Consider the following 22438-nt stretch of genomic DNA (forward strand, 5'->3'; position numbering starts at 1 on the left):
TAATCGAGGATATTCCATTTTCGTACAAAATTGACCAAATCTCTTTTATTGAAACATCAGGTCAATTAAAAATATTCGGTGAAGTTATTTAAGTGTGTTTTTGATCATATTGAACCGTCATTTTAATAATTCACTAGTTTACTAAGAAATCTTCGGTTGCAATTTGAAATGTTTCATTTTCTAACAAGGTTCTTCTACAAAAGCTTCATTCAAGCTTTGTTCCAGCAACCTTGTCTTGCTCGTTGTCGTCAAGTAGTGTTGGGACTCAAATCGTTCGATCCAAATCCATTCGGAAATCCGGATCTTCAAATTCGAATCCCAATCCGTTATATACGTGCATTACTAGTTTATCGATTTTACACATCATTGGCTAAATTCATTGAATGATTTACCTATGAAAATCAGCATATTTTATAGGCTTCTTCTAATTAAATTTAAGCAACATGAACACTCCCCGGATGACGAAAAATGTCAGCTCATCCTGGTTTTGGGTCCCCGCATCCAAAAATCTGTACTTCTCCCCCTTCAACTCTATGATTAGAAATGAGAATGTGTGCGTTGGACGTTTTCTTAGGGAGAGAGAGGGTGCGAATGCTTCCTATGTATATTCTATCCTTTGCAACCATGCAACGCCAAACTATCCCCAATGTGATTACTGTGTCGTTATTCGCGTATACGCATCTACTTACGTACGAAACCTATTTGAGATATGTGAGTGTGTTTCTTGTTGGAGCAACCACAGCATCGTGTATTTGCGCATTCTGGTCATAGCAATCTCAGAGTGCAGGCGCAAGTCCATTGAGCAGCAAGTGTTATGATCGTGCCATTAATACTGTTGAGGTAAGAAAAAACTAATAAACATATAAAAATGATGGAAATCTAGGTAATTTAAATCAGTAACATTCTATCTATCTTTTACTTTAAGGAATGAAAAGCAAAGCTAAAGAATGCGTCGAATGATGCATGAGCTGGATCGCCTATTCTAATAAGAATTGGATCTTTCTGGGACGGCAAGTCCACTGCAGAGGCCGGATCTCTACACTGGTAAGTCAGCAAACAGTGTGATCGCAAATATCCGAATAATAAACATCCGATGACTTAATTCTCAAAAAGCAAATGTTTTGATTTCACCGCAGCATTCTGCGGGTAGAAGAAAATATCACATTCGTAGAATATACCATACACACACACACACACACACACACCTACACGCGAGCTAGTCTCACCCACACCACCAAGCAAACCAATGCAAATGTGTGCGGCAATACATAGGCGATCCGTTAAATTTTGAGTTGCTGGGAGGTTGCTGGGACTCTTGCTGGAAGTACATGACAGCAGCAAAAAATTTGAATTTCTGTCAGCCGGGTCTAGCCCTTTTGAGAAATTTGCAGAAAAAAACTGATTTTCCCCAGTTTATTTCGAGGAGAGTGCCGTGCGTCGTGGGTCAAACAGTGAAGCAAGTCCTTTTGATGTTTTTCCGCACTTCCTCGGCAAGGGATTTATCACGGAGCGAACATGTTTGATGTTACCGTAACATTTTTTACAAACAGCTCCTCGGGCTGATGTAATGTATTTGAAGCTAGATTGCAGTGATAGGTAAGAAACCTCGTACTTTGTGTCCATTTTGAAAGATATTACAATATTTAAAAAGTATTTGAGACATTCAATTCCTAAAGCAAGTGAGCCCATAAGAGCTGTTTTATTCACAGTTCAGATTTCAGTTACCCACCACTAGCGGTCTGTTCCACGAACCGGTAAACCAAACAGAACCGGCAACGTGTCTGTACACGGATGCGCATGTGTTGGTGCGCAGAATGCAAATGTGTTCGTGGCCCGTTTCGTTATCACGGAGAGAAAATTGTCCTCTCGTCTCTCGTCGAGAGCTGGTAGAAAAAATAGAAAAGATGTTCAAAATGTAAAATGTTACTTGAGACAAAGATACGTGTCTTGGAAAGACCTTTCGTTTAAGGGGTCATTTTTGGAAATCGGTCAAAGAAATTAAAAGATAATTGCAATTTTGCTCTTTTAACCTAAATTGTAAATCAAGGTTTCTTTACCTTTTCTACCAAAGAGTGAACTCGTTCCCACACAAATGTTTTTCTCAAAAACAAGAAACGATGGAAAATGTTTACCTTCGACACAGTTACGTGACTTGAAAAGACCTTTCGTTTGAGGGGTAATTTGTGTGAATCGGATAAGGAACTAAAAAGTTATGTGAGATTTGGCTATTTTAGGCAGTGCCGCAAGTGAAAACATGTTGTTGCAAGAACCTTGTTGAATTTGACACACACACACTATTGCACACTCGCGCGGAGCGGCGTTACCGGCATCCGCAATACACATTTTATCGAGCCGATTAGTTTTGTTTCAACCTTCGCCGGGTTCGTCTAATTTGAGTCGGTGCCTGCTGGAGAAGCGTTTTAGCGAAATTTCGGGAACAAACTGCTTTCGAACTGCACGAGGATTTTCCTTGAATTTTGCATTCTTGTGAGTGTGTTTATGTGTGTGTTTACGTGCATGCGTCGAATGATAAATTGACAGTTCGCTGGAAGCTATTTTCCGCGAAACGAAAGTTTTCCATTATCAGTGCTAATTTGTTGCCATTAAATTTCTAAGCAAACCTTCGTCTGTGATCATTGTTTGTTCCTGTGTTCGATGTGTGGTTCGCGTGTCTTCAATTGAACGTATTTTTTAAATGTTTCTAGTGCAAAACAAAGTGTGTACTGCGGGTCCCTTGCAGTGAAGAGCTGTATACCTTTTTCGACCAACAACGAAGGGAAGAGTCGGACGCAACAGGAAGTTCGAGATCTAGCTGAAGTGAGGAAGGGAAGAAAACAAACACCACAACGATACCACCAGAAGCAGAGCCGAATTGTTAGATAAAATCCTACGTGGTAAGTAGAATATTCCCCGGATCGTGTGGGAATTGACCAAAATGGTCACATGGAAGTCAGTCGTGTACGTGTTAGAAAAGAGGAAGAGAAAAGAAGCGAGAACCACACACCCTCGGCGCACATGTTGCGGGTGGCGCGGTTATGTTTTTCGTTTTTTCCACACATCGTACGATTCGAAAACGGGTGTGCGAGTGCCGTCCCGGACGAAGGAATACGAAATTCGCGCTAGAAGCAGAGGAGCGGGAAAGAGAAGGATTGCGCCGAAGAAGAACGGAATAAAATAATTAGCTAGGAATAGATTAGCCGCCAAAAAGGGGGGGCCACAGGCACGGAGCATACTAAGAAAGAAGCACCAAAACGCACGATGTGACTATGTTGCGATGTTTTTGGATCGTGTCGGAAGGGAAGCGAGGAAAGGTGGTCGTTGTTGGTTTTATGGCGTTTCTTATTCCGTCAGATGACTCACGTGTGCCGTAGGTGTGCATATGTATGTGTGTGGGAGAGAGAAAGAAAGAGCAAGGGAATGCGAAGCAAGAGTGAGACGAAGCAGTTGGCGCGACTATCGTTTGATATAGTAAAGTGAAATGTGGTCAAATGTGGACGAATTATCCGGCAGACGGCGGTGATAAATTTTCCACACTTTGACACTGCCAAAGATGCGAAAATGAAACCGACCGACTATTGGTCGTGCACCACCACGTTCGCTTTATCGGCCAGAGGTTATTTTCCTCCTGTTTGAGACGCGAATTCGCCTCCAAATAGGCGTTTAGAGAAGCGTTTGCAGCAAAACGCCGACCATCGTCGCAATTTGCAAGATGGTGAAATTAAAACAAACTCCGCTATCAAAGGAAACCATTGCTCCTCTGAATCTCTAGACGAGCAGATGTGCAGGGTGCGGTTTCGGGGAAAGATAGTGGAAGTTCACACTAAGGCGTCGACGCATAGAAAAGAGGATCGTGGAAAAGAAAGCGCAAAATGAACATTTTATTCGTACCGTTTTTCAGAGGATTTATTTTATCGATACCAATGGCTTCCTTTGGACAGTTGAAAATTTACACAAAGTTCCGTTTTCCTGATGGCCGTACGTATCATTTGATCTGAAAGGATTCTTTTCAACTTTTGGGACTTTATGGCTTCCCTTCGCATGTCGAAGGCATTACTAGGGGGAAAGTAACACCAACAAACAAACGAACAGAAAAAACAGAAAACCCCGCATGTATTTGAGCGTGTTTAAAGGTTGCTACAAGTGGTTGTTGGTCGAATTCTTTCATTACATCAAATACCAGTATGCCATGTATGCAAGTTATTTTTTTCACTTTGTTGTACTCGATATCATGAGCTATTATCGAGTTTTAATTTGTTGTTTATGTATAAACTTTTCGTTTAAGTTGTCAAGCCAAAAATCCTCCTCAGTTTGCCAATTTCATAAAAATGATATATTTTTTTCCTACAATACTTTTTTTTTGCATTGCACTTGAAACAGATGTTTGTAGGTCTAATAGGTTCAAAATGTCCAATCTATACCTATCTGTGCCGTACAAACTGCATCGTGTGCAATCATGATGGTGGTGCCAGCAAGCCAGTGGTGGGAAGCAAATTGGAAACGACAAAGATGGGGGTAGATTGTCACGCTTGCGCTTCGTGTTTTTATCCACACACTCTAGCTACAAAACAAATTAAAAAGAGTGTCATCCATCCAGAAAGAGAATGATAATAGAACCACCATTACCCCATTCAAGAACGGTGCAGATTGTGCATCGGGTGATGTCCGCCCACGTGCTGAACAAAACCACGTGACGTTTTGGAACAAATAAAAACGGGTGGATGAATCATCTCCGAACAGCTGATGGGGAAGAATGGGGAGAAAAATAAACAATGAAAAACTATTGATAAGGTTCAATGGTTCAATTTGTCTGGCATCCAACGATTTTTCATCATTGTGGCTTAAGGGTCAAAAGGTTGGGTTTAGCAATAAATTGTATGTTTGATTTTATTGAACTCTGTTATTTAAATTGTGAAGTACAGAAAAAAGATCGCGTCTAATGGCACTACGTTATAATAGTATTAATAATAGGTTACTAGTATGATGAAATTTTCACCGATGAACTGCATCAATTGCATCCACGCATAGGTGTGGTCTACTGACTTAGTAACCACAATGGCACGCTACAAGTTGAACAGGTTCGGCTTGGCGAAGCTCCATCCTGAACGCGCTCTTGGGTGATCCTCTCCTCTTAACCACATGGTTTTTCCAATCGATCCTCACGACTCGCAAATTAGTGGTAAGACAAGTAGGCCTGTGTCTAGATCATATTATTTCTACTCTTAGCTATTGGCGTGATTCAACTCGTTGGCTTTTCACATTACAGTTGACAAGCAGAATACTGAGCGGTTGACAAGAAAGTCCCAACAAACGAGTGTTATCAAGAAGCTGTGTCAAGGCACACAAATATCGGGGCGATACCGATCTAGTACATATTCTACAAGGTTACTGCAAGCATATTGCAAGCGAAAGGTGCATTTTGTTTGTGTTTGCGTGTGTACTCCAAATGGTGAAGCTTCGACCGTTTGCCCTTAAAGCTATCCATCTATTACAGTGCGAGTGGGGAGACGATGCACGGTCGTTGTTTGGATGAAACTAAAGACCGTCTGCTTTTACTGGTTTACCCTTGAAGGCACATGCCAGTTTATTAAAATAAAGATTGATTTGTTGATGTTGGAAAAAGCAAGAAAAGATGGTTTAATTTTAATCAATATGCAGAATATATTTGTTTCCTCCATGAAACAAATTAGTGCTCTTCACACAAGCTATAAATTCAGCGTAGAATAGGGAGATACTTTAACTTACTAAACTGAATTATTTTTACTTAACTAAAGCCCAAACCACTCACGGCCATTCGCTAAACTCGTATAAAAGCTTGCATGCGTTAATAAAATTTTTAAATAAAATTTTTAAATAAAATAAAATAATTCAAATAATAAAAGTAATGAAACTGCAAACTACTTATTTCCATGTCCCGGTACAACTGGTAACTTAGTATACGCCATCTTTCTTCCTTTATGTAAAGCCATCATGCCTCACATGTCCCTTGGGACATTTTTTATGTGCCGTCAATTTGTTTTGGCATGCCCAGCCCTCTGGATCCTTGTGAGTCCAATTCAGTCATTTAGTTGATCGTAAACTGGTACTGTTAGTTTAGTCAAAATACGTGTTTCAAATTATTGGAGGACTATAAAAGCGACTTCAGATTATTAAGAACCATTGACAGCCTGAATAATTAGAAAGTTGAATGAAGATACCAATTTATTCCGACGCTTCTCGTGCAGTTGCACCAAAGGGTTAAGACATTGTGTAATTCCATTAAAGCGATGACACACGCAGACGCGTGGTCGTTTCACGATGTCTACTAACGCAAAACCTTCGCCCTCGCGCGTTCCTCCGAATTGCCAATATTGACTGTCACACAACGCTTGTCGTCCACTGATAAGAGGAGTAGCAGCGTTGTCGCCTTACAATGTGGGACATTTTGGCGCATTGGCCCATCGTCCACGGGTGGTGACCCACGGGTAGCGGAAAACTGGCCGGAATGTTGCTATGGGGGAGGAAGGGTTTACAGAAGGTTATCAGTTTTTCTTTCTTATCGTAGCGATGGTGGAACCAGAGTTGCTCCTGCGACATAAGATACCCTACCTCCTGCACGCAGGAGGAGGGGTGGTTTCTGATTTTTAAATCGCCGGTCTTAAGGCGAAGCGGTTCAATTGGAATCTTTCATAATTCCTCTTCTTATCTACAAGGCAATAAGCTAACGACGTGTGGGGTATATCATTAGGATCAATAAATTTAAAAAAATGGGTTCCGCTCGCGCGCGTTTGGTGGACTGATTGTTAATAGAAATTCATTTATTGCGACAACAGAAGCCAAGCCTCCTGTCAGGAAGCATACATAATATCCGATGAGGTAAATGGATTACATTGTAGTTCTTTCTCCTTGACCAAGACGCGGTGTAAACATTGCAAGTTCCATCGAACGCTTATTTCGCTTCGTTTTATCAAACCTTATGCTTGAGTAACTAAAATTTCTGAGCTCAAGTTTGTTGGCTCCCCACAAAACTGCCATCTTAACGGAACTTATCCGCGCGTGCAACCACTCGTCGATGGATCAAAACAGTTTCGAGCAACGTGACCCGAATGTGAAAATACTCACACTCAATGCAAAAGCGGGTTGCGTCGGTTGGTGAAAATTCGTTCCAGAAGCCGATCCTCACCCGCTCCTCGATACGGTTGGGGAGAGTAGGGATAATTTTCGTTAAAAAAGAATGAACATGTGCACTGATGAATAAATATCGGTGACTAATGAGCGAAAGGCGCACAAATGAAGATTGATGTTTGAAACGTAAATTTTTTATATGAATTTCTAAGTAAATAGTTATCTGATGGGTTTTTCTTGACATTCTAGGAAACTAAAAATGTTTATAATTTACGAAGAGTTTGATAAAAAAACATTGATAATCTTATGTGTTCCCTGTATAGCTTAAAACATTCTTTCAGGCTTAAAGAAATCTAAAGTTTTCCAGTGAAGGAACTTATGTTTATCTATTTTTGTACACAATTCTTCGCATACAACAAAGGCATGGTTTCTTATATAAAGGTTTACAAAATGTTTCCGTTTGTGTAATCATTGTTGCATTTCAGTTGCTTTTACTTACATTTCTAGGTATTAAAAAAAAATCTCTTACAGACGTCGAACCAGACTGCTTAACGACACGTTTTGTTGAGCTTATTTTTATATACTCTTTTTTTAAGCACAATTTGTTTCGTGTTTTGGGAATGATACCATGAATATGTTTTCTCTTTTTTCGTTTGATATTCTATTGACATAATAAAAGAAATTTATATATCTTTTGTATTGTCGTAGCCCAATATACAAAATCGGTGGTATTACAATAAATATATTAGAGCCATGTAGTTAATTTATATCCTTTACTATACATGTAATGAAAAAAACAAGAGTCTCATATGCCTCCTTAACACTATAATACATTGCTTTGGAATTTTAGATTATTTTTTTATGTTACTCAACATACTAACGTTTTAGCACAAACTTTTTTTTCGGGATTTCCATTATCGATTTTGAATAAATAAAAGATGAAAAAACTCAATTTCGATCGTTTTTGCTTTATATCTAGCTAGCGGAATGATGAAGAAATGCATCTAAAAACCAAAAACGTCAAAAGTTAGTCAACAAATATACTAAAAAATAACAGTTTATGGATTTTAAAAATCTTCAAAAATAGTGAAGTTATAACGTTTTAAAAACAGGGGTTACAATGACCCCTAAAAAGCATTCTAGGACTACTGGTCGAACAGAAAAATCTGAAGTTGTTGTTTTAGATTTAGATTTGGATTTTAAAACAAGCCTTATTTTTTTGTAAAAATATTCAGTCGTTTTTGAGATATTAAAATCGAAAATTACGTTTGGGTCAAAATTACCCCGATTTGGATGCTAGTGTTAATAATTTGCTATTGGATTCTCAAACGTGTACAGCGCGTGCCAGTTGAGTGCTTCTTCCTCTTTAAAGTGGACAGCAGTCCAAGGCTGCTACAATCATTTCCAAACGTTGAAAAACGTCATATTCTACCGTGTTCAAGTGGAACACTTCTTTCCGTTTAGAAAAATGGAACCCTTCACTCCGTCATGTATGTGCATCTTTAAAAACATTTCACAACTTTTTTTCAGAAACATCTCTCCGCTTGAATAGTCGACAAGAGGACTCCGCTGGAAAACATCCATTCCTTCCGTAGGAGTAACAAGTCTCATTATGCCAACCGAAGAGGAACGTCTAGTTATACCGGATGTGCCCCGGGGTCCCCTATGTGCGTACCGGTCGAAGGCGAAGTTTAACTGGAAAGATTTTAGGCTAGTGCTGGAGGATAAGGAACTGATTAAAATTAAAGTAAGTTGAAGAAGAAAGGGCGGCGTAAAGAAACATTAACAAGTTGCTTGACTAACAATATATTATCGACTTTTAGTATGATATCTGGTGTCGGTTAGAATCGGAACCACTTTTCTCGCCGGTTACGTCAACACTCTCGGCCGACCAGCAGAAGGAACGTGCGGCCCGGCAGGTGAACCGGATCACAGATCTGGAGCTAGCGCCGTCAGAAATCTACTCGAAACCCTACAAGTACCGCGTCCGCTACCTAATGAGCATCAACGAGGCGCTGCACGCTGTCTGTCCGAGCCTGTCGGTGAAGATTGCGCTCGGTGTTGGCCTGTTCACCAATTCACTGCTGGCGATGGGTACCGAGCGGCACCAGGACACGTACAATAAGGCGTGGAATAGGGAGATCGTCACTTGCCTGGCGATCACGGAGGTTTCGCACGGCAGCAACACCAAGCGGTGCCGCACGACGGCCAAGTACGATCCGAGTACGCAGGAGTTTATCATCCACACACCGGACTTTGAGGCGGCCAAGTGCTGGGTGGGCAACCTGGGCAAGACGGCGTCGGTGGCGCTACTGTTCGCGATCCTCTACACGGCCGACGGCCAGAGCCATGGGCTGCAGGGATTTCTGGTGCCAATTCGCGATCCGAAGACGCTCCTGCCGTACCCGGGCGTGACGGTGGGTGACATCGGTGAGAAGATCGGGCTGAACGGCATCGACAATGGGTTCGTGATGTTCAACAACTATCGGATCCCGCGCGAGAATCTGCTGAACCGGACGGGTGATGTCACGCCGGAGGGTGTGTACGAGAGCACGTTCAGTGAGCCGGGTAAAATCCTCGGTGCGGTGCTGGAGTCGTTCTCGGCCGGTCGATTGGGGATCATGCAAGAATCCTCCAACACGCTCTCCCATGCGGCCGTCATTGCGGTGCGATATGCGGCACTTCGCAAACAGTTTGGCCCCGATCGTGATGGGCCCGAGCAGTCGATCATCGAATATCAACTACACGTAAGACGGCTTACTCCATTGCGCGGTGCTCATTTGGGGACTGACGGTCGATTTATTCGGGACTTTTCCCTTTCTTGTAGCAATGGCGCATCTTCCCCTACCTAGCGGCGGCCTGCGTACTCAAGGTGTCCGTGTTTGCCATGACCGAGATCTACCTGGAGACGGTGCAAAAGTCTCAGGCCGAATCGAACGGGTTCGAACTGCTTACACAGATCGTATCGGAAATTCACGCGCTCGTGTCGTCGTCGAAGCCACTCGTCACGTGGACCGCGCGGGACGCAATCCAGGAATCGCGCGAAGCGTGCGGCGGCCACGGGTATCTGCGGGCGGCCAACTTGGGCGAGCTTCGAAACAACCACGATCCGAGCTGCACCTACGAGGGCGACAATAACGTGCTCGGCCAGCAGGCTTCGAACTGGCTTATCCGGCAGTGGAAGAACGCCAAGGTGGAGAGCCCAGTCGGGACGGCCACTTTCATCAACCGAAGGCAGCAGATTTTGAATGGGAATTTTGAAGCCCTACGAGGTTCGGGTGTGAGCGTTGAAAGTTCACAGTGTAAGTGAGACGAAGAGAGAGAGAGAGGTTTTCCAAAATACGATGCTTTCACTGAGTATTTTTCGTATCGATCGATTCAAAGCAATTATATAAAAAAACAGTTTATTTTTCATAGTTTATGTACTTATATGTTTTAGTACTTACATCTTCTTCTTCTTGGCGTAACGACCTCTTGGTCATGCCTGCCCGTTAAGGGCTTACGAGACTTGTTTCCCTGTTGTACGTGGATATTCAGTTCTCTCGTACAGGGGAGGGTCCGGTCTCGGTTGGGATTCGAACCCACGCCATCGAGGTGGTGAGCCTCGGCGCTCATGGGCCGATTTTCTAACCGGCGCTACCGCTCGGCTGTCGCGGACCCCCAGTAGTACTTACATGTGCCCTTTAGTTTTTGACCAAGGAAAACCTAGCCTATTTATTTAACAGTTCATCAAACGAATTCTCAAGAGGTAGAATCTATTAAAATTACTACTTATCATTCATGATGAGACACACTATACTTTTATTAATTTAAAAGATCGTTCGTGCGGTGTTGAACTAAAATAAGGAGAGTATAGTTGTTTCCAATAGAATCGATGATCTGTTAATAATATTCTAACTGTGTGAAACCTAAGTGTAAAAAAAAGCTATCAACAATAACCTTTTTCCATATTAAGGTGTGCATTGCTTTTATTGAATTCTTATAAACAATTACCTTCAAACTAAAAGTCACATTTTTTGTCATTAAAAGATTGTTAGGATTCATGGAAGCACCTCGTGCTTACAAAAAAGATTGTCATTAAAAGATTGTTAGGATTCATGGAAGCACCAGCATGGCAAAAATCGTTAAATATGCGAGCAACATTTATAAAATGCCTTCAGTGACTTTGTGATGACTGCATCGCATTTATTTAAATTAAATAACTATAAGTATAGGCTTTATGATCAGTTACTATCACTATATAACGTATATTTCTTTGCCATTTGCATTGCATAATTAAAACTGGTTCTCTTTCTTGCAGTCGTTAGTCAGTGCTACGAGTGGCTTATGTGCTGGCTGCTCCAGCAAAGCGTAACACAGATGGAGGAAGCCAGTCGAGCCAACTTGGATTCGTTTACGGCCCGCAACAACTGTCAGGTATATCGGGCGCGTGACCTAAGCCGAGCCTACGCCGAATATTACGCGTTGGAAAGTTTCAGGTAAGGAAATGTCATCATTGGGCGGGGCGGATCGTTCAGCGTAAACTGATTTTCTTTTCCGTTTTTGTTGTCCTTTCTGCAGGACGCGATGTGCACGGAGTGATGTTGGTCAGGACCTCCGTCCGGTGTTGTTCAACGTGTACCTCGTGTACGGGCTGTGGTGCATCGACCGGCACATGACCACCTTCTACGCTGGATCGTTTGCCAACGGGCCCGCCTTTGGTGACGCCGTTCGCAGCACGCTGTTGCGCGTGTGCGGAGAAATGAAGGATTCGGCCGTGGCCATCGCCGATGCACTGGCCCCACCCGACTGGGTGCTCAATTCGGTGCTTGCCAAGTCCGACGGGCGCCTGTACGAGAACATTCAATCGGTGTTTATGACAAATCCGGGTGCGATGGAACGGGCCGCGTGGTGGAAGGACATCATACCGACGAAGCAGAAAAGCAAACTGTAAAGGGATGGTCGACCGGCGGCGGGTCGAGCCCTTAACGATGTCCTCTCCGGAAGGCAACGATTCGAAGTGTGCAAGAAGGTATTTTTGAAGGCTTTTTTACGGGTTTATTTTTGTTCTGTTTTACGGATACGGATCTTTTAACGAGGACTATCCCATCCGATCCGATACGATTTGGTAACGAATCACAACCAGTAGTGCAATCTAGGGAGAGAATCCGTATCTACGGAGAGAACCGGAATTATCCGTGAAGCATCATCGTACGTTAATGTCTGTATGTTAATGTGTATATTAATTGTGTCTAGGTCAGGCGAATAGTGCGTACAAACTCCCGTCGTCAACTTCTCAAATGGTCATTGGGATACAACAATGAGTTCATATTTGTACGTGCCGGGTGGCCATATCAATAAGGAATAACGTTTTCGCAGTTTCGTTTTAAATGCACACGGTTTTTCATAGTTTTTGTGTTCGCTCGTGTTGCATGAGATGGAGAGACCAAGGCATGGGAACCAATACGTTGCTTTGAATGCACGTGTTTGTTAACCTATCGATTAACCCTAACCACCGACTCCTCCACAGTCTGTTAGATGCGGAAGTCTCCTGTTTTTTTTTTACTCTCCGATCCACTGTTAACCGACCTCCTCGTTACCTCCCCCTATTATGGTGGAATAAAATTCCGCTCTTTTAAATATTGGACGTAATACTTTCTGTCCTCCCCCCCCTCTCACTCCCTTTCCCACTAACCGCCTTCTGAGCGTTGCGTTGATGTAAAGGTGTGCCAAGGGTCGCCTTCGCCGCAGCAGAGGACAAATCAATTTGTGAAAAAGAAAAATGTGTCTTATCTATATACCTTTAAACTACTACTTACTAGCGACAAAGCAACTCGAGAAAAATGCGAAGAAAACAAACACTTAAAAAAGAAACTTAAAGAAGAATCGAAAGTAATAGTCAAATCAGCCTAGCTAGAAAATGGAAAGAACAAAAATAAATTTTGTAGACTGTAAAATAAGTATGGGAAATGATCCTGAGCATATGGTTCTCGTTGTTGTATAATTGGTAGTCGTTTTTTTCTAGTGAAGTACCTTTGAGAATGTATATTTTTCTGCTCTAGGAAAAGTGCTGGAACAGATACAGAAAAGAAGTAGAATTTACCCAACATTCGGCACACGATGCAAAGGTATCACCCTGTAGAACGTTATGCGAATGCTTTCCCGCTCCACCCTGTTTCACCGGTCCTCCATATGGTGCCCAGTCTCCTCCACACCTCCTACCCGTTCCGAGTTAAGTCGTAACAAAAATAAAATATATGTGATGTGTTAGTCGTTTCGCGTAATAAATGTATTTTTGCATCGACAAACGAGTGCAAATATTAAAGTTTAAAGTGCACGGAGAACTCGAAACTCCCCGAAGAATCATCATAACGACTGGCTAGCCTATGATAGGTGGCAAAGTAATAAAGGAACGACCATAGCAGGATCTGCCGGAGAAGGATATACACATACGTAGTGCTATTGGCGAAAATTTGATGAAATACAGTTTCAGAAAGATCAAGAGCAAACTTTGCAAAACAGTGCATAGGGAATCTATACCTAAATAAATATATACACACCTACTTATTATGTATACAAACAAACCCCACACGTACATTGAAGCATATTAAATGCGCGTTTCTTGGACGCTGGTCCATAAACCGGATCTTAAAGTCTAGAATGTTGTGTTCCCTTGGCTTGTAGCGATTCGAAACTATTTTCACTTTATTTTTTTTCCAGGAAAGGTGGTTCAAGTTGAAGAATTTGTTTAAAGAACAACCTCGTCAGAGTCAATTCTACTTTATAAAAACAAAGCAGGCCATAAAACAAAACAATGAACTAGTAACCATTTTTATTTCAGCAATGCAACTAGTTTCATTTCAGTATCAACATCTGTTCGGTGTTTTCAAAAATAAAAAAAGTTAAGTTTAAAGTCAAACAAAACTTAACTCCGTCGAATGCTCGGGCGTGACCATTTCCTTCCAACACCTCCGTCATGAAGTAGTAAAACGTCGCACGCCGGTACAACACAGCCATCCACTAACAGATGCAGCATCCGGTCCAGAAGCATCTTTCTCATGTGTTCCAGAATCTCCAGTTCGTCTTGCTGCGATTCGAACAGCTGGATCAACAGGCAGTGAATCTGGTCATGTAATAGAGGCGTGTGTTCAACCATCACCTCGTCCAGCAAAGCTAGATGCAGCGGATAGCAGCTGAACAGTGTCGTAATATCACGAACCAGTTGAGTTGAGCTCTTCCCCATGTTTGTAGGGTGAAGAGCGCCCTTCTTTCGGTGTTTCTCCACCACACTGTCTGCGTACTCAAGCAGGTAGAGGTTCTTAGATTTGTGCTCCAAGAACTGCTGGTTATTTGAGGTCTACCGTAAGCGTGGTAGAGTAGTGTAGGGTAGACGCGGAAGGGCACAAGTGACATCCTAGACACTAGGGCTTTACAGACTTGCGGATATCGTGAGGTTTAAAAAAAAAAAATCTTAAAGGCCATCGTTATGGGTGTGACGTTGTGCTGACTTTTCAGAACATACTTTGTGGTTTCCTGTAGCAATCGCTGCATGATCAAAACTCCCTTTCGACTTCCGAGACAACACATGCAGCATCATTTGGCCGTAAAATTACGTGTCATGTCCGTGGCAGGCCACTTCAGCGCAGTCGTCTATAGCCTTTTGTCTATTTTCCCGATGACTCAGGAACTCGCCGGATATCATCGGTTTTAGAACGCGTGAAAATGCTCCCAACTGTCCGAGATAAATTTTATCCCCGATTTCAGCATCAAGCTGAGGACTCCAAAAGCTGGTAGACCCATGTCTACCATGTGGCACGCCACGTATGATGTTCGCATACCTCCGTCAACAAACGCCACAGACTATCCTCATCGCTGAACATCATGTCCGGCTTCTGCCGGTCAAACGTTTTCAGTATCATGACCTTCGCATGGTTTTCGACAATGGCTTGCATATATGTTTGCTGCATGCCGATCACCATAAGCCATTCCGTCAGCATATTAGCCTTCTGTGCGGATGCCGTGTGGTTAGCAGAAAGTAGATCTACTACCAATTTCGAAACGCCGCCTGCTTGGATTTAGCGCATCAGCTAGAAGCAAATGCCAAGTTCCTTGACGAAGTTGAAAGTGACAAAGTTTGAAACGCACTCGAGGAGAACCTGTTGAGGGTTAAACAAAGGTTCTTCCGGTCCATCGGATCCTTCCTCAAGCTGTCTATCCCGGTCACCAACCCTCGCTTCGTCACCATGCTCCATTTTGGCATGTCTTCCAGTTTGGCCTCGTATTTGTTTCGGGACTCTACTTCACTAAAATTAAATCCTCGCTTAATGCTAAATTAATTCTTGGCCTCAGGTTCCTTAAATAAAACTATTAGTTTGATAAAAAAGGAAGAAAACGTAAGTTTTCTTTCATTTACTAGTGCGAGTCATATGGTAAGTAGTTCAAGCCGATATACGTTAAATACAATAAAATGTAGTATTGTACGTTTATAATCTTGGATTTGGGATAATAGTTAATGCCAACAACAAAATAAAAACAGCGTCCCTATACACTCGACCATAAAATTCAACAGGCTAAAACAGAAACAAATGCCATTTGCTTTGTGAAATTGATTAAGAACCGATTGATTATGATCCATTTATGAGAGTAAACGTAACAATGCTGAGCTTAGATAGCATAGCCCTTTTATCTCACGCCGGGTTTTCGAATGATACGAAATTGTAAAAACAATAAATGTGTAGGAATGAACAGTTTCAAGGATTTTTTTATGAATTTTACAAGCCTTAAATTCGTCTAGCACACCCTTGAACGTGGAAAACAAGTCATTTGGTTAATTGATCGTTTGTAAAGTTTGGAATGTTATGTTTCAAAATGTCAAAAATCACATGAAACAATAGAATGATTAAATCTAATGATGAACATATTTTCATTGCAACTCTCTACTAATAGAAATACTAATGTGTACGTTGGGAGTTTTTGATTTTGCAAACACAAAATATATTTTGTTTGCATTCATTTATTTATAATATTTTATTTTTCCCCTTTTTTCCAAACATTGAAAAAACAAACCAAAAACGGAAAATAGGATGTAACACAAAATTGATTTGAGCAAGCCGAACGACAACATCCTCGACATTCCTCTACATAACACAGCATTGTTCGTCGTTTCTGGAAACCCCATTGGTGGTTCCCTTCGGCGAAGACTTGGACGAAACGGCCAGTCGGCCACCGCTTTCCTCGTGGAAGTACTTGTCCTTGGGTGCACGAACCGTCCGGTGTCGTTCGAGCAGCGCTACCTCTTCCCCTTCGCCGTTCACTAGCACCGTCGCCATCGTATCGGTTACCGTCCAGAGGGCGGCACTTTTCATCACCAGATCGGTCGGGGGGTCAGGTTTGCGGTTGGCAACGCTCGCCCAAACCGTCACCATGCCGTTGCCTTCGATTTTGGCCGACTTTGGAAAACGGAAGCACACTTCCGGAGCGTCCGTAGGCCGTCGCACAAGCTGCCATCCGTCCAGTCGGTACTCCTGCTTCGATCTGTTGGTGATCCGAACGAATCGGCCCTCGGGATCCGCCTCGGTTACCTCGATGTCGCCTTTGGCGCTGGCAAGCACGGAATAGTCGAGCGACTCGTCCAGGGTGTTGCGCTTTCGCTTGAGTGACGGGGTGCGGAAGATGCGGGATGCACTGGAACTGAACACCCCCGCCGAGCTGGAACTGCTCACGCTCGGTGCCATGTTGAGCCGGGTTTCCTCCGACGAGAGGAGTTTGTCGTACGCCGCGATCTCCATGTCGAGCGACACTTTAATGTCCATCAGGTCCTGATAGTCCTTCAGCTGCACCGCCATCTCGTTGCGCATACGATCCAGTGCGTCACTGAGCGTCGCCTTCTCCGCCTCATGGCGAGCACGTTCCTCTCCGAGCCGATCCTCCAAATCCTGGATGCGTCCCTCAAACCGTTCGCCCAGCTCGTCCCGGTTGTGCCGCAGCTGTTGGTCGTACTGGTCGCGCAAATCTTGAAGCGTCTGCTGCAGCTTCGTCTCGTACTGCTCCATGAGGAACCCATCGATTTCGCTGATCTCACTCTGGCGGCGCAGTTTGCTTTCGCTCAGTTCCTGACTGTGAATCTGGTCCTTGAACGTCAGCTCTTCCCGCAAGCTCTGCACGTTGTTCTCCAGGTCGACCCGCAGCAGCGTCTCCTGCTCCAAATCCTTGCGCATCGCTTCGGCTGATCGCCGCAGCGCGTCCGCTTCCTTCTCCACCTCGGACAGCTCCTCCTGCAGTTTCTTGCGCTCCGAACAGAGCGTGTTGTAGCTGGCCGTCAGCTCGACGCATCGGGACTCGCTGGCACGAGCCGACTTTTCCAGCTCGCTCAGCTCCTTCGTGCGCCGGTTCAGTTTCACCCGCAGCTGCTCGTTCTCCTCCCAGTAGCGCTTCGCATCGATCTCCACCTTCGCCTTGTCCCGGGCCGTCTCGTCGAGCAGCTTGCGGGCGTCGGCCAGCTCGTGCTCGTAGATCGACTTCAGTCCCGACACCTCCCGGTGGGCCGTCTCCTGAAAGTTGGTCAGCTCGAGCGAGAGGCGCGAGTTCTCCTGCTCGAGAAAGCGCACCCGTTCGATGTAACACGCAAGCCGGTCGTTCAGGTTCATCAGGCTGTTCTTCTCGTGCAGTCGGCTGCGCCGCGACGGACTGAGGGCGGTCTCCATTGACTCCGAGGCGCTCGAGACGGACGAGGCAGACGAGGAGACGGACTGGGCACTGCTAGGTGGAGCCATCGGGTGCTGGGATGCTGCGGTGCTGCTGGCAGAAGTAGTCGTCGTTGTCGACGACGGCTTTGTCGATGGTTTCTTCATTTTCTGTGACATCTTTTATGTGAACCAATGTACTACATGCAGCAACAAATGAAACTGTGAACGAATGAAATGGCCTCTAATGTAAGGTTATTGTCCGCGTCACCTCTGCTCACACAAAACCTTGTCACAGTCGATGCAATACTTTTACGGCGTTTGTTTCCTCCAAACTCGGCCAACTCGTAGACAGTAGCCACTATTTATCGCAGCCCTGTGGAACAAATGGTTTGAAACTGTGCGAATTCTATATTTTTACAATTGCTTTTGATCGGTTCTTCCATAAAAGCGCGCTTTTGGTAACACACACTTGTCCCGGCAGAGGCACAGATTGATCTGTGTTCGGCAGGATGGAGATAAAATGGCCACCAGCGCGAAGACAATGGATTCGAAACGAGTGACGTTTCGCGCGATTTAGCTTAAGTTCGAGTAAAATTCATGAAGTTATTTTGAACAAAGAAATACAGTAGAACATCGATTAAATGAGGTGTTATGAGGTAAAAGGGGCCTTCGTTTTTCCGGTCGTGGCTACACCTCTTGTGTGCCAATATATCTTAATATATGCACTTGGTAATATCTTCATTCGTTCATTTTGATCAACAATTATTTCATTCGCTGTGTGGACCGTTAATATTCGGTTTAGCAATCAACTTTTTTTCAGATTGGGATTCGGAATAGCCAATCCAGATCCCCGAATGGATTTGAATCGAAGAAAAAAAACGCTTCAAACGGTTCATTGAAACGCTTCGAACGGTGCGTTGTTTTCGATTGAAACTTTTCACCGTTTTCAACCATCGCAGTGTTTAAAAATTTCAAACTAACGGTTATTCTAAGCACTCATAAGCGCAAGCAAAACATCAATTTCTTTTAATATCTTCTACTGTGAGCTCTGCTTTATCTTCTTTTGGTGCTTTTTTATTCTTTTTGGCCTAATGGATGATTTCTGTAATGTCTCTTTGGCTTATTTGATTTTTTTTCGTTGAAATTTTGGTAGGAAGAAGGAGACTCTAGCCTCATTTACTCTTCTACCTGTTTTTGTAATTTTTTTTAGTGAAAAACTAAAGTAAACTAACATACCTAGGAATGGAACATAATTGGTAAATATTATATTTTTTTCTATCCAGCGATTCATGATCAGCGAAAGTTATAAGTGTTTATTTTCCTCAAATACAAAGCACTTTCACAGTTTTCATGATAAGAGGTGATGGTTATTGTAAATCTAAACAAAATAAACGTTTGATATGTACAACATATTACTAGAATAATTTTTGATTGAGTTCATTCTGGGAATTTAGATTTTAAATTGTTCCTGCTGTTCTCTTCACGATTACAATTTCAAATCCGTACCGTTTCAATACTTGCATTTTCAACACCGAGTAATACGCGGTGACAATTATTGATTGCACTTTGCTGATTTCAATTTCCGATTTCATACCTCGGTCAATTGCCTAACCATAAGGGAGTCCTTTTAAAGACAACTATGATCGTCATTTTTTCCATCCATGTAGCGCGTTAGACGTTACCATTAACCTTGAATACCGAGGTCTCCTGTGGTCAGCTGGAGTGGTACCGGACACGGGCCGTTTACGATTTTATTAAATGCGATCGACCAAAATGAATGCCGCGGATTGCGGACCTGGCGCGGGTTGCACAGATCGCTGATTTCATTACAACGCTTGCAGCGAACCGTGGTGGAGCATCCTCTGTCGGCCGGAAGTCGCCTCGTTCTTCGGTTGGCGATCGCGTTACTCCCTCAAAGCAGTGGCTGCTTTTTTATTATCAGGCGAAAACATGAGTTTGGCGGCAGTAATAAGCATCGTGCTTTTGGTTGGGACAGCGCTTCCCATCGTTGGTGCTAGTGGCAACCAGGGAGCGAAGACATTTCCCGGGTGAGCAACCGGCGAGGAGTAAAGATCCAACAAGCCGACGAAACTAACGTTCCTAACCAAGTCGTTCGCGAAAGATAATTAATGGCCGACAAAATGTGGTGCTAGTAGTTTTCCCATCCTTTTTCGCTAACAAAATCCTCTGTTCTGCGTCTTCCAGTGCTTCGCTCGTTCTACCAGCTGTGTTGCCGATTGTGGGGACTATCATTCCAGCACTGCTACCTGGACTGGGCCCGCCGGGAATTGGAGGTGGCCCCGGATCCGTGGGGTTGCCGGGAGTATCCGTTTCCCACTCGACGTCCATCGCGACTTCGGTACACAATCGACCGATCGCTATAAGGTGAGTAAATTATCCTCTGCAGGTCAGAAGTGTGGTCTTGTTTTCCGTTTTCATCGGTTTTATAGCGTCATCATGAGGCACAAACAAAATACCCCTTAAAACACTACCCCTTCTTATTTCACGTTCCAGTCATAGCGGATCGGTTTCAACGATTGGAAACACGGATGCCGGTTCTGCTGCTTCCGTCGGATCGCACCATGGATCGGTGAGCGCTCAGAGTAGCGCCCAGACAAGCCGGAAGTCCCACTCCGCCAACGGTCCGCTTTTAAGCAAACGATGGAGAAAATTATTTAAAAAGCTCGGCTAGCTCAAACTCAAGGAAGTGAGAATAGTATCGTAAATTATAACAAATATGATTTTTATTTTTGTGTTTTAATTAGTAAATAAAACTAATTTAATAAAGCAATAAATTATTAAAAGAAATTATATTTAATTTTTTATGAGGAATTGCTCGTCACAACTGTTCTAATGTTAGCTCATCGTGTTGCTCGTTCCGGGGGGAATTTCTAAAACCCATTAGCCGACAAAAATAAAATATGATATGCATATCCGTGAGCCGGACCTGAAACAAAATGCAACATCGCTAAGAACGAGGAAACCATTGATGTTGATATTAAATTATGGTCTTTTTGTTTTTTTGACTCCAATGCTTTGATGTTCTTTTCCTTTCGTGAGAGAAAAACAGATGTGTGAGTATGGCGTAACGATTTCGATGATGTTTATGAACAGCTGATTTGATTGGTCAAAGTGTTATATCTATCGGACGTCATGGGGATTTTTTCATTGACATTTTTTTTATACGATTATGAAAAAAAATATTATTGATCTTGTAGTTCTTGAACCCAACAATGCTTATCCTGTACAATACATCCGGTTGTAGCTATCGTTTTTATTGAAGAAACCACTTCAGTGAACTGGTGCTTATATGAAGTTAAGAATAAGCAAAAGTTATGAAAGATTACTACGCTGGCTCGCTCATCAAGAACCGGTTCTGCTCTTTCAAACAAGCGTCAGGAATATCGAGTTTCGTGGTCTAATTTCGACTGATCGAGGATTAAATTTGTTTGAAATTTCATAGAGTGTGAATTAAGGTGGAAATTACGAAATGATTGTAATTCTCCACAAGGGGCCCAAAATGTGAAGATCTCTGGAGAGCGATAAATAAGTCGAGTATGATCCAAATTTTAATATTTGAAAGTTCTAAATTGTATTGCGTTTTTGTTTGAGAAAATATTCACCTGTTTTCGAGATATTCAAGAAGAAAATAAAAAACCATTCACTGATTCTATTTTGATTCTAATGTAACTTATCGATCCTGCATGCATGAATCAAAATTAACATTTTCTTTGTAACATGCATTAAATCTTTTAATTTTTAAAACTTGCTAAAACTATGCAAGTTTCTGAACAATGTGGGACATTTCTCGACAAAATGAAAGCCTTTCTCCTTTTCATATCTGTAAAAAATGATGGAAAATTCCCAGCTGAAGAACTAGAACAGCTTAACACATGTCTATTTGTTCACTGATTGTGCTGTCATATGGAAACGTAAATTTTGAAAATCAGTAAAAATACTTACTTACTTGAAAAACTTGAGAAACTATTAACTCAACAAAACATTCATGAAACATTTATGAAAAAAGTTATTGCTCGAGAAGGATTTGATTCCAAGAATCATAGCATCACAAATAGTTTATTGTTATAGTTTGTTCTTATTTTTAGATGCTGGTGAAGTTGATATAAGAATATATGAGTTGTTTGTTGTAAATGTAAATAATTCATTACGTTTACTGCTAGGGAGGAAAATGGGTTTAAGTTGGCCTTAAATGTACACTGTACTCGTAATACTAAACGGTAACGCCTTTTGTAACTACGTTAACTATTTAAAATAAATCGTCTGTTTTATAAAAAGTGGTGTTACCAGCAACGTATATTTTATTATTTTTAAAGAATAAATTCCCCGCTACAAATATTGGAAGGAAATTTAACATGTGGTTATATCGGCACGACTTGCATCGTGCGAAGCAGAGTCACGACAACATCTCAAAAATTAAAAGGATTTGAATGCAAATTCATAACCGGCTTTAAATAATGATCGCTTTCTTCTATACGATACTGATAAATTCATATTTCCCAGTCATTTTTGTGTTAAGATGTAAAGAATGTTTGGTGCTTAAGTGGTATGAGTTTTTCGATAACAACCTGGCGGTATCACAGTGATAATTTATGTAAATCCAATGGTTGTTTTGAGTAGAATAATACTTCTTTACTTTCAGCGTATAGCCATAC

At 42.6% G+C, this 22438-nt stretch overlaps 3 protein-coding genes across 3 annotated transcripts; 2 read left to right on the forward strand and 1 right to left on the reverse strand.

Moving 5' to 3' along the window:
• Positions 1–8638: 8638 nt before the first annotated feature.
• On the forward strand, positions 8639–12274 carry LOC131286351 (peroxisomal acyl-coenzyme A oxidase 3). Its single transcript, XM_058315680.1, has 5 exons — positions 8639–8848; positions 8925–9848; positions 9929–10403; positions 11402–11579; positions 11662–12274. The coding sequence occupies exons 1-5, from the start codon at positions 8714–8716 to the stop codon at positions 12032–12034; spliced, it is 2085 nt and encodes a 694-aa protein (XP_058171663.1). The 5' UTR covers positions 8639–8713; the 3' UTR covers positions 12035–12274.
• Positions 12275–16039: 3765 nt separating this feature from the next.
• LOC131282509 (lamin Dm0-like) lies at positions 16040–18256 on the reverse strand. Its single transcript, XM_058311991.1, has one exon. The coding sequence runs from the start codon at positions 17940–17942 to the stop codon at positions 16218–16220; it is 1725 nt and encodes a 574-aa protein (XP_058167974.1). The 5' UTR covers positions 17943–18256; the 3' UTR covers positions 16040–16217.
• Positions 18257–19715: 1459 nt separating this feature from the next.
• On the forward strand, positions 19716–20457 carry LOC131293618 (collagen alpha-2(I) chain-like). The gene is made up of 3 exons (XM_058321696.1): positions 19716–19813; positions 19971–20150; positions 20280–20457. Exons 1-3 carry the CDS (start codon positions 19716–19718, stop codon positions 20455–20457), a joined length of 456 nt encoding a protein of 151 aa, XP_058177679.1.
• Positions 20458–22438: the final 1981 nt, after the last annotated feature.

The sequence above is a fragment of the Anopheles ziemanni genome, chromosome 2 (assembly GCF_943734765.1).
Source record: "Anopheles ziemanni chromosome 2, idAnoZiCoDA_A2_x.2, whole genome shotgun sequence".
Taxonomy (NCBI): domain Eukaryota; kingdom Metazoa; phylum Arthropoda; class Insecta; order Diptera; family Culicidae; genus Anopheles; species Anopheles ziemanni.

What these genes read in the sequence shown, in the direction of transcription:
- LOC131286351 (XM_058315680.1), top strand. Translation starts at nt 8,714, where the DNA reads ATGCCAACCGAAGAGGAACGTCTAGTTATACCGGATGTGCCCCGGGGT. An exon ending in AGGAACTGATTAAAATTAAA is followed by an intron (nt 8,849 to 8,924) that starts GTAAGTTGAAGA and finishes ATCGACTTTTAG; the next exon opens with TATGATATCTGGTGTCGGTT. An exon ending in TCATCGAATATCAACTACAC is followed by an intron (nt 9,849 to 9,928) that starts GTAAGACGGCTT and finishes CCTTTCTTGTAG; the next exon opens with CAATGGCGCATCTTCCCCTA.
- LOC131282509 (XM_058311991.1), bottom strand. Translation starts at nt 17,942, where the DNA reads ATGTCACAGAAAATGAAGAAACCATCGACAAAGCCGTCGTCGACAACG.
- LOC131293618 (XM_058321696.1), top strand. Translation starts at nt 19,716, where the DNA reads ATGAGTTTGGCGGCAGTAATAAGCATCGTGCTTTTGGTTGGGACAGCG. An exon ending in GGAGCGAAGACATTTCCCGG is followed by an intron (nt 19,814 to 19,970) that starts GTGAGCAACCGG and finishes TGCGTCTTCCAG; the next exon opens with TGCTTCGCTCGTTCTACCAG. An exon ending in AATCGACCGATCGCTATAAG is followed by an intron (nt 20,151 to 20,279) that starts GTGAGTAAATTA and finishes TTCACGTTCCAG; the next exon opens with TCATAGCGGATCGGTTTCAA.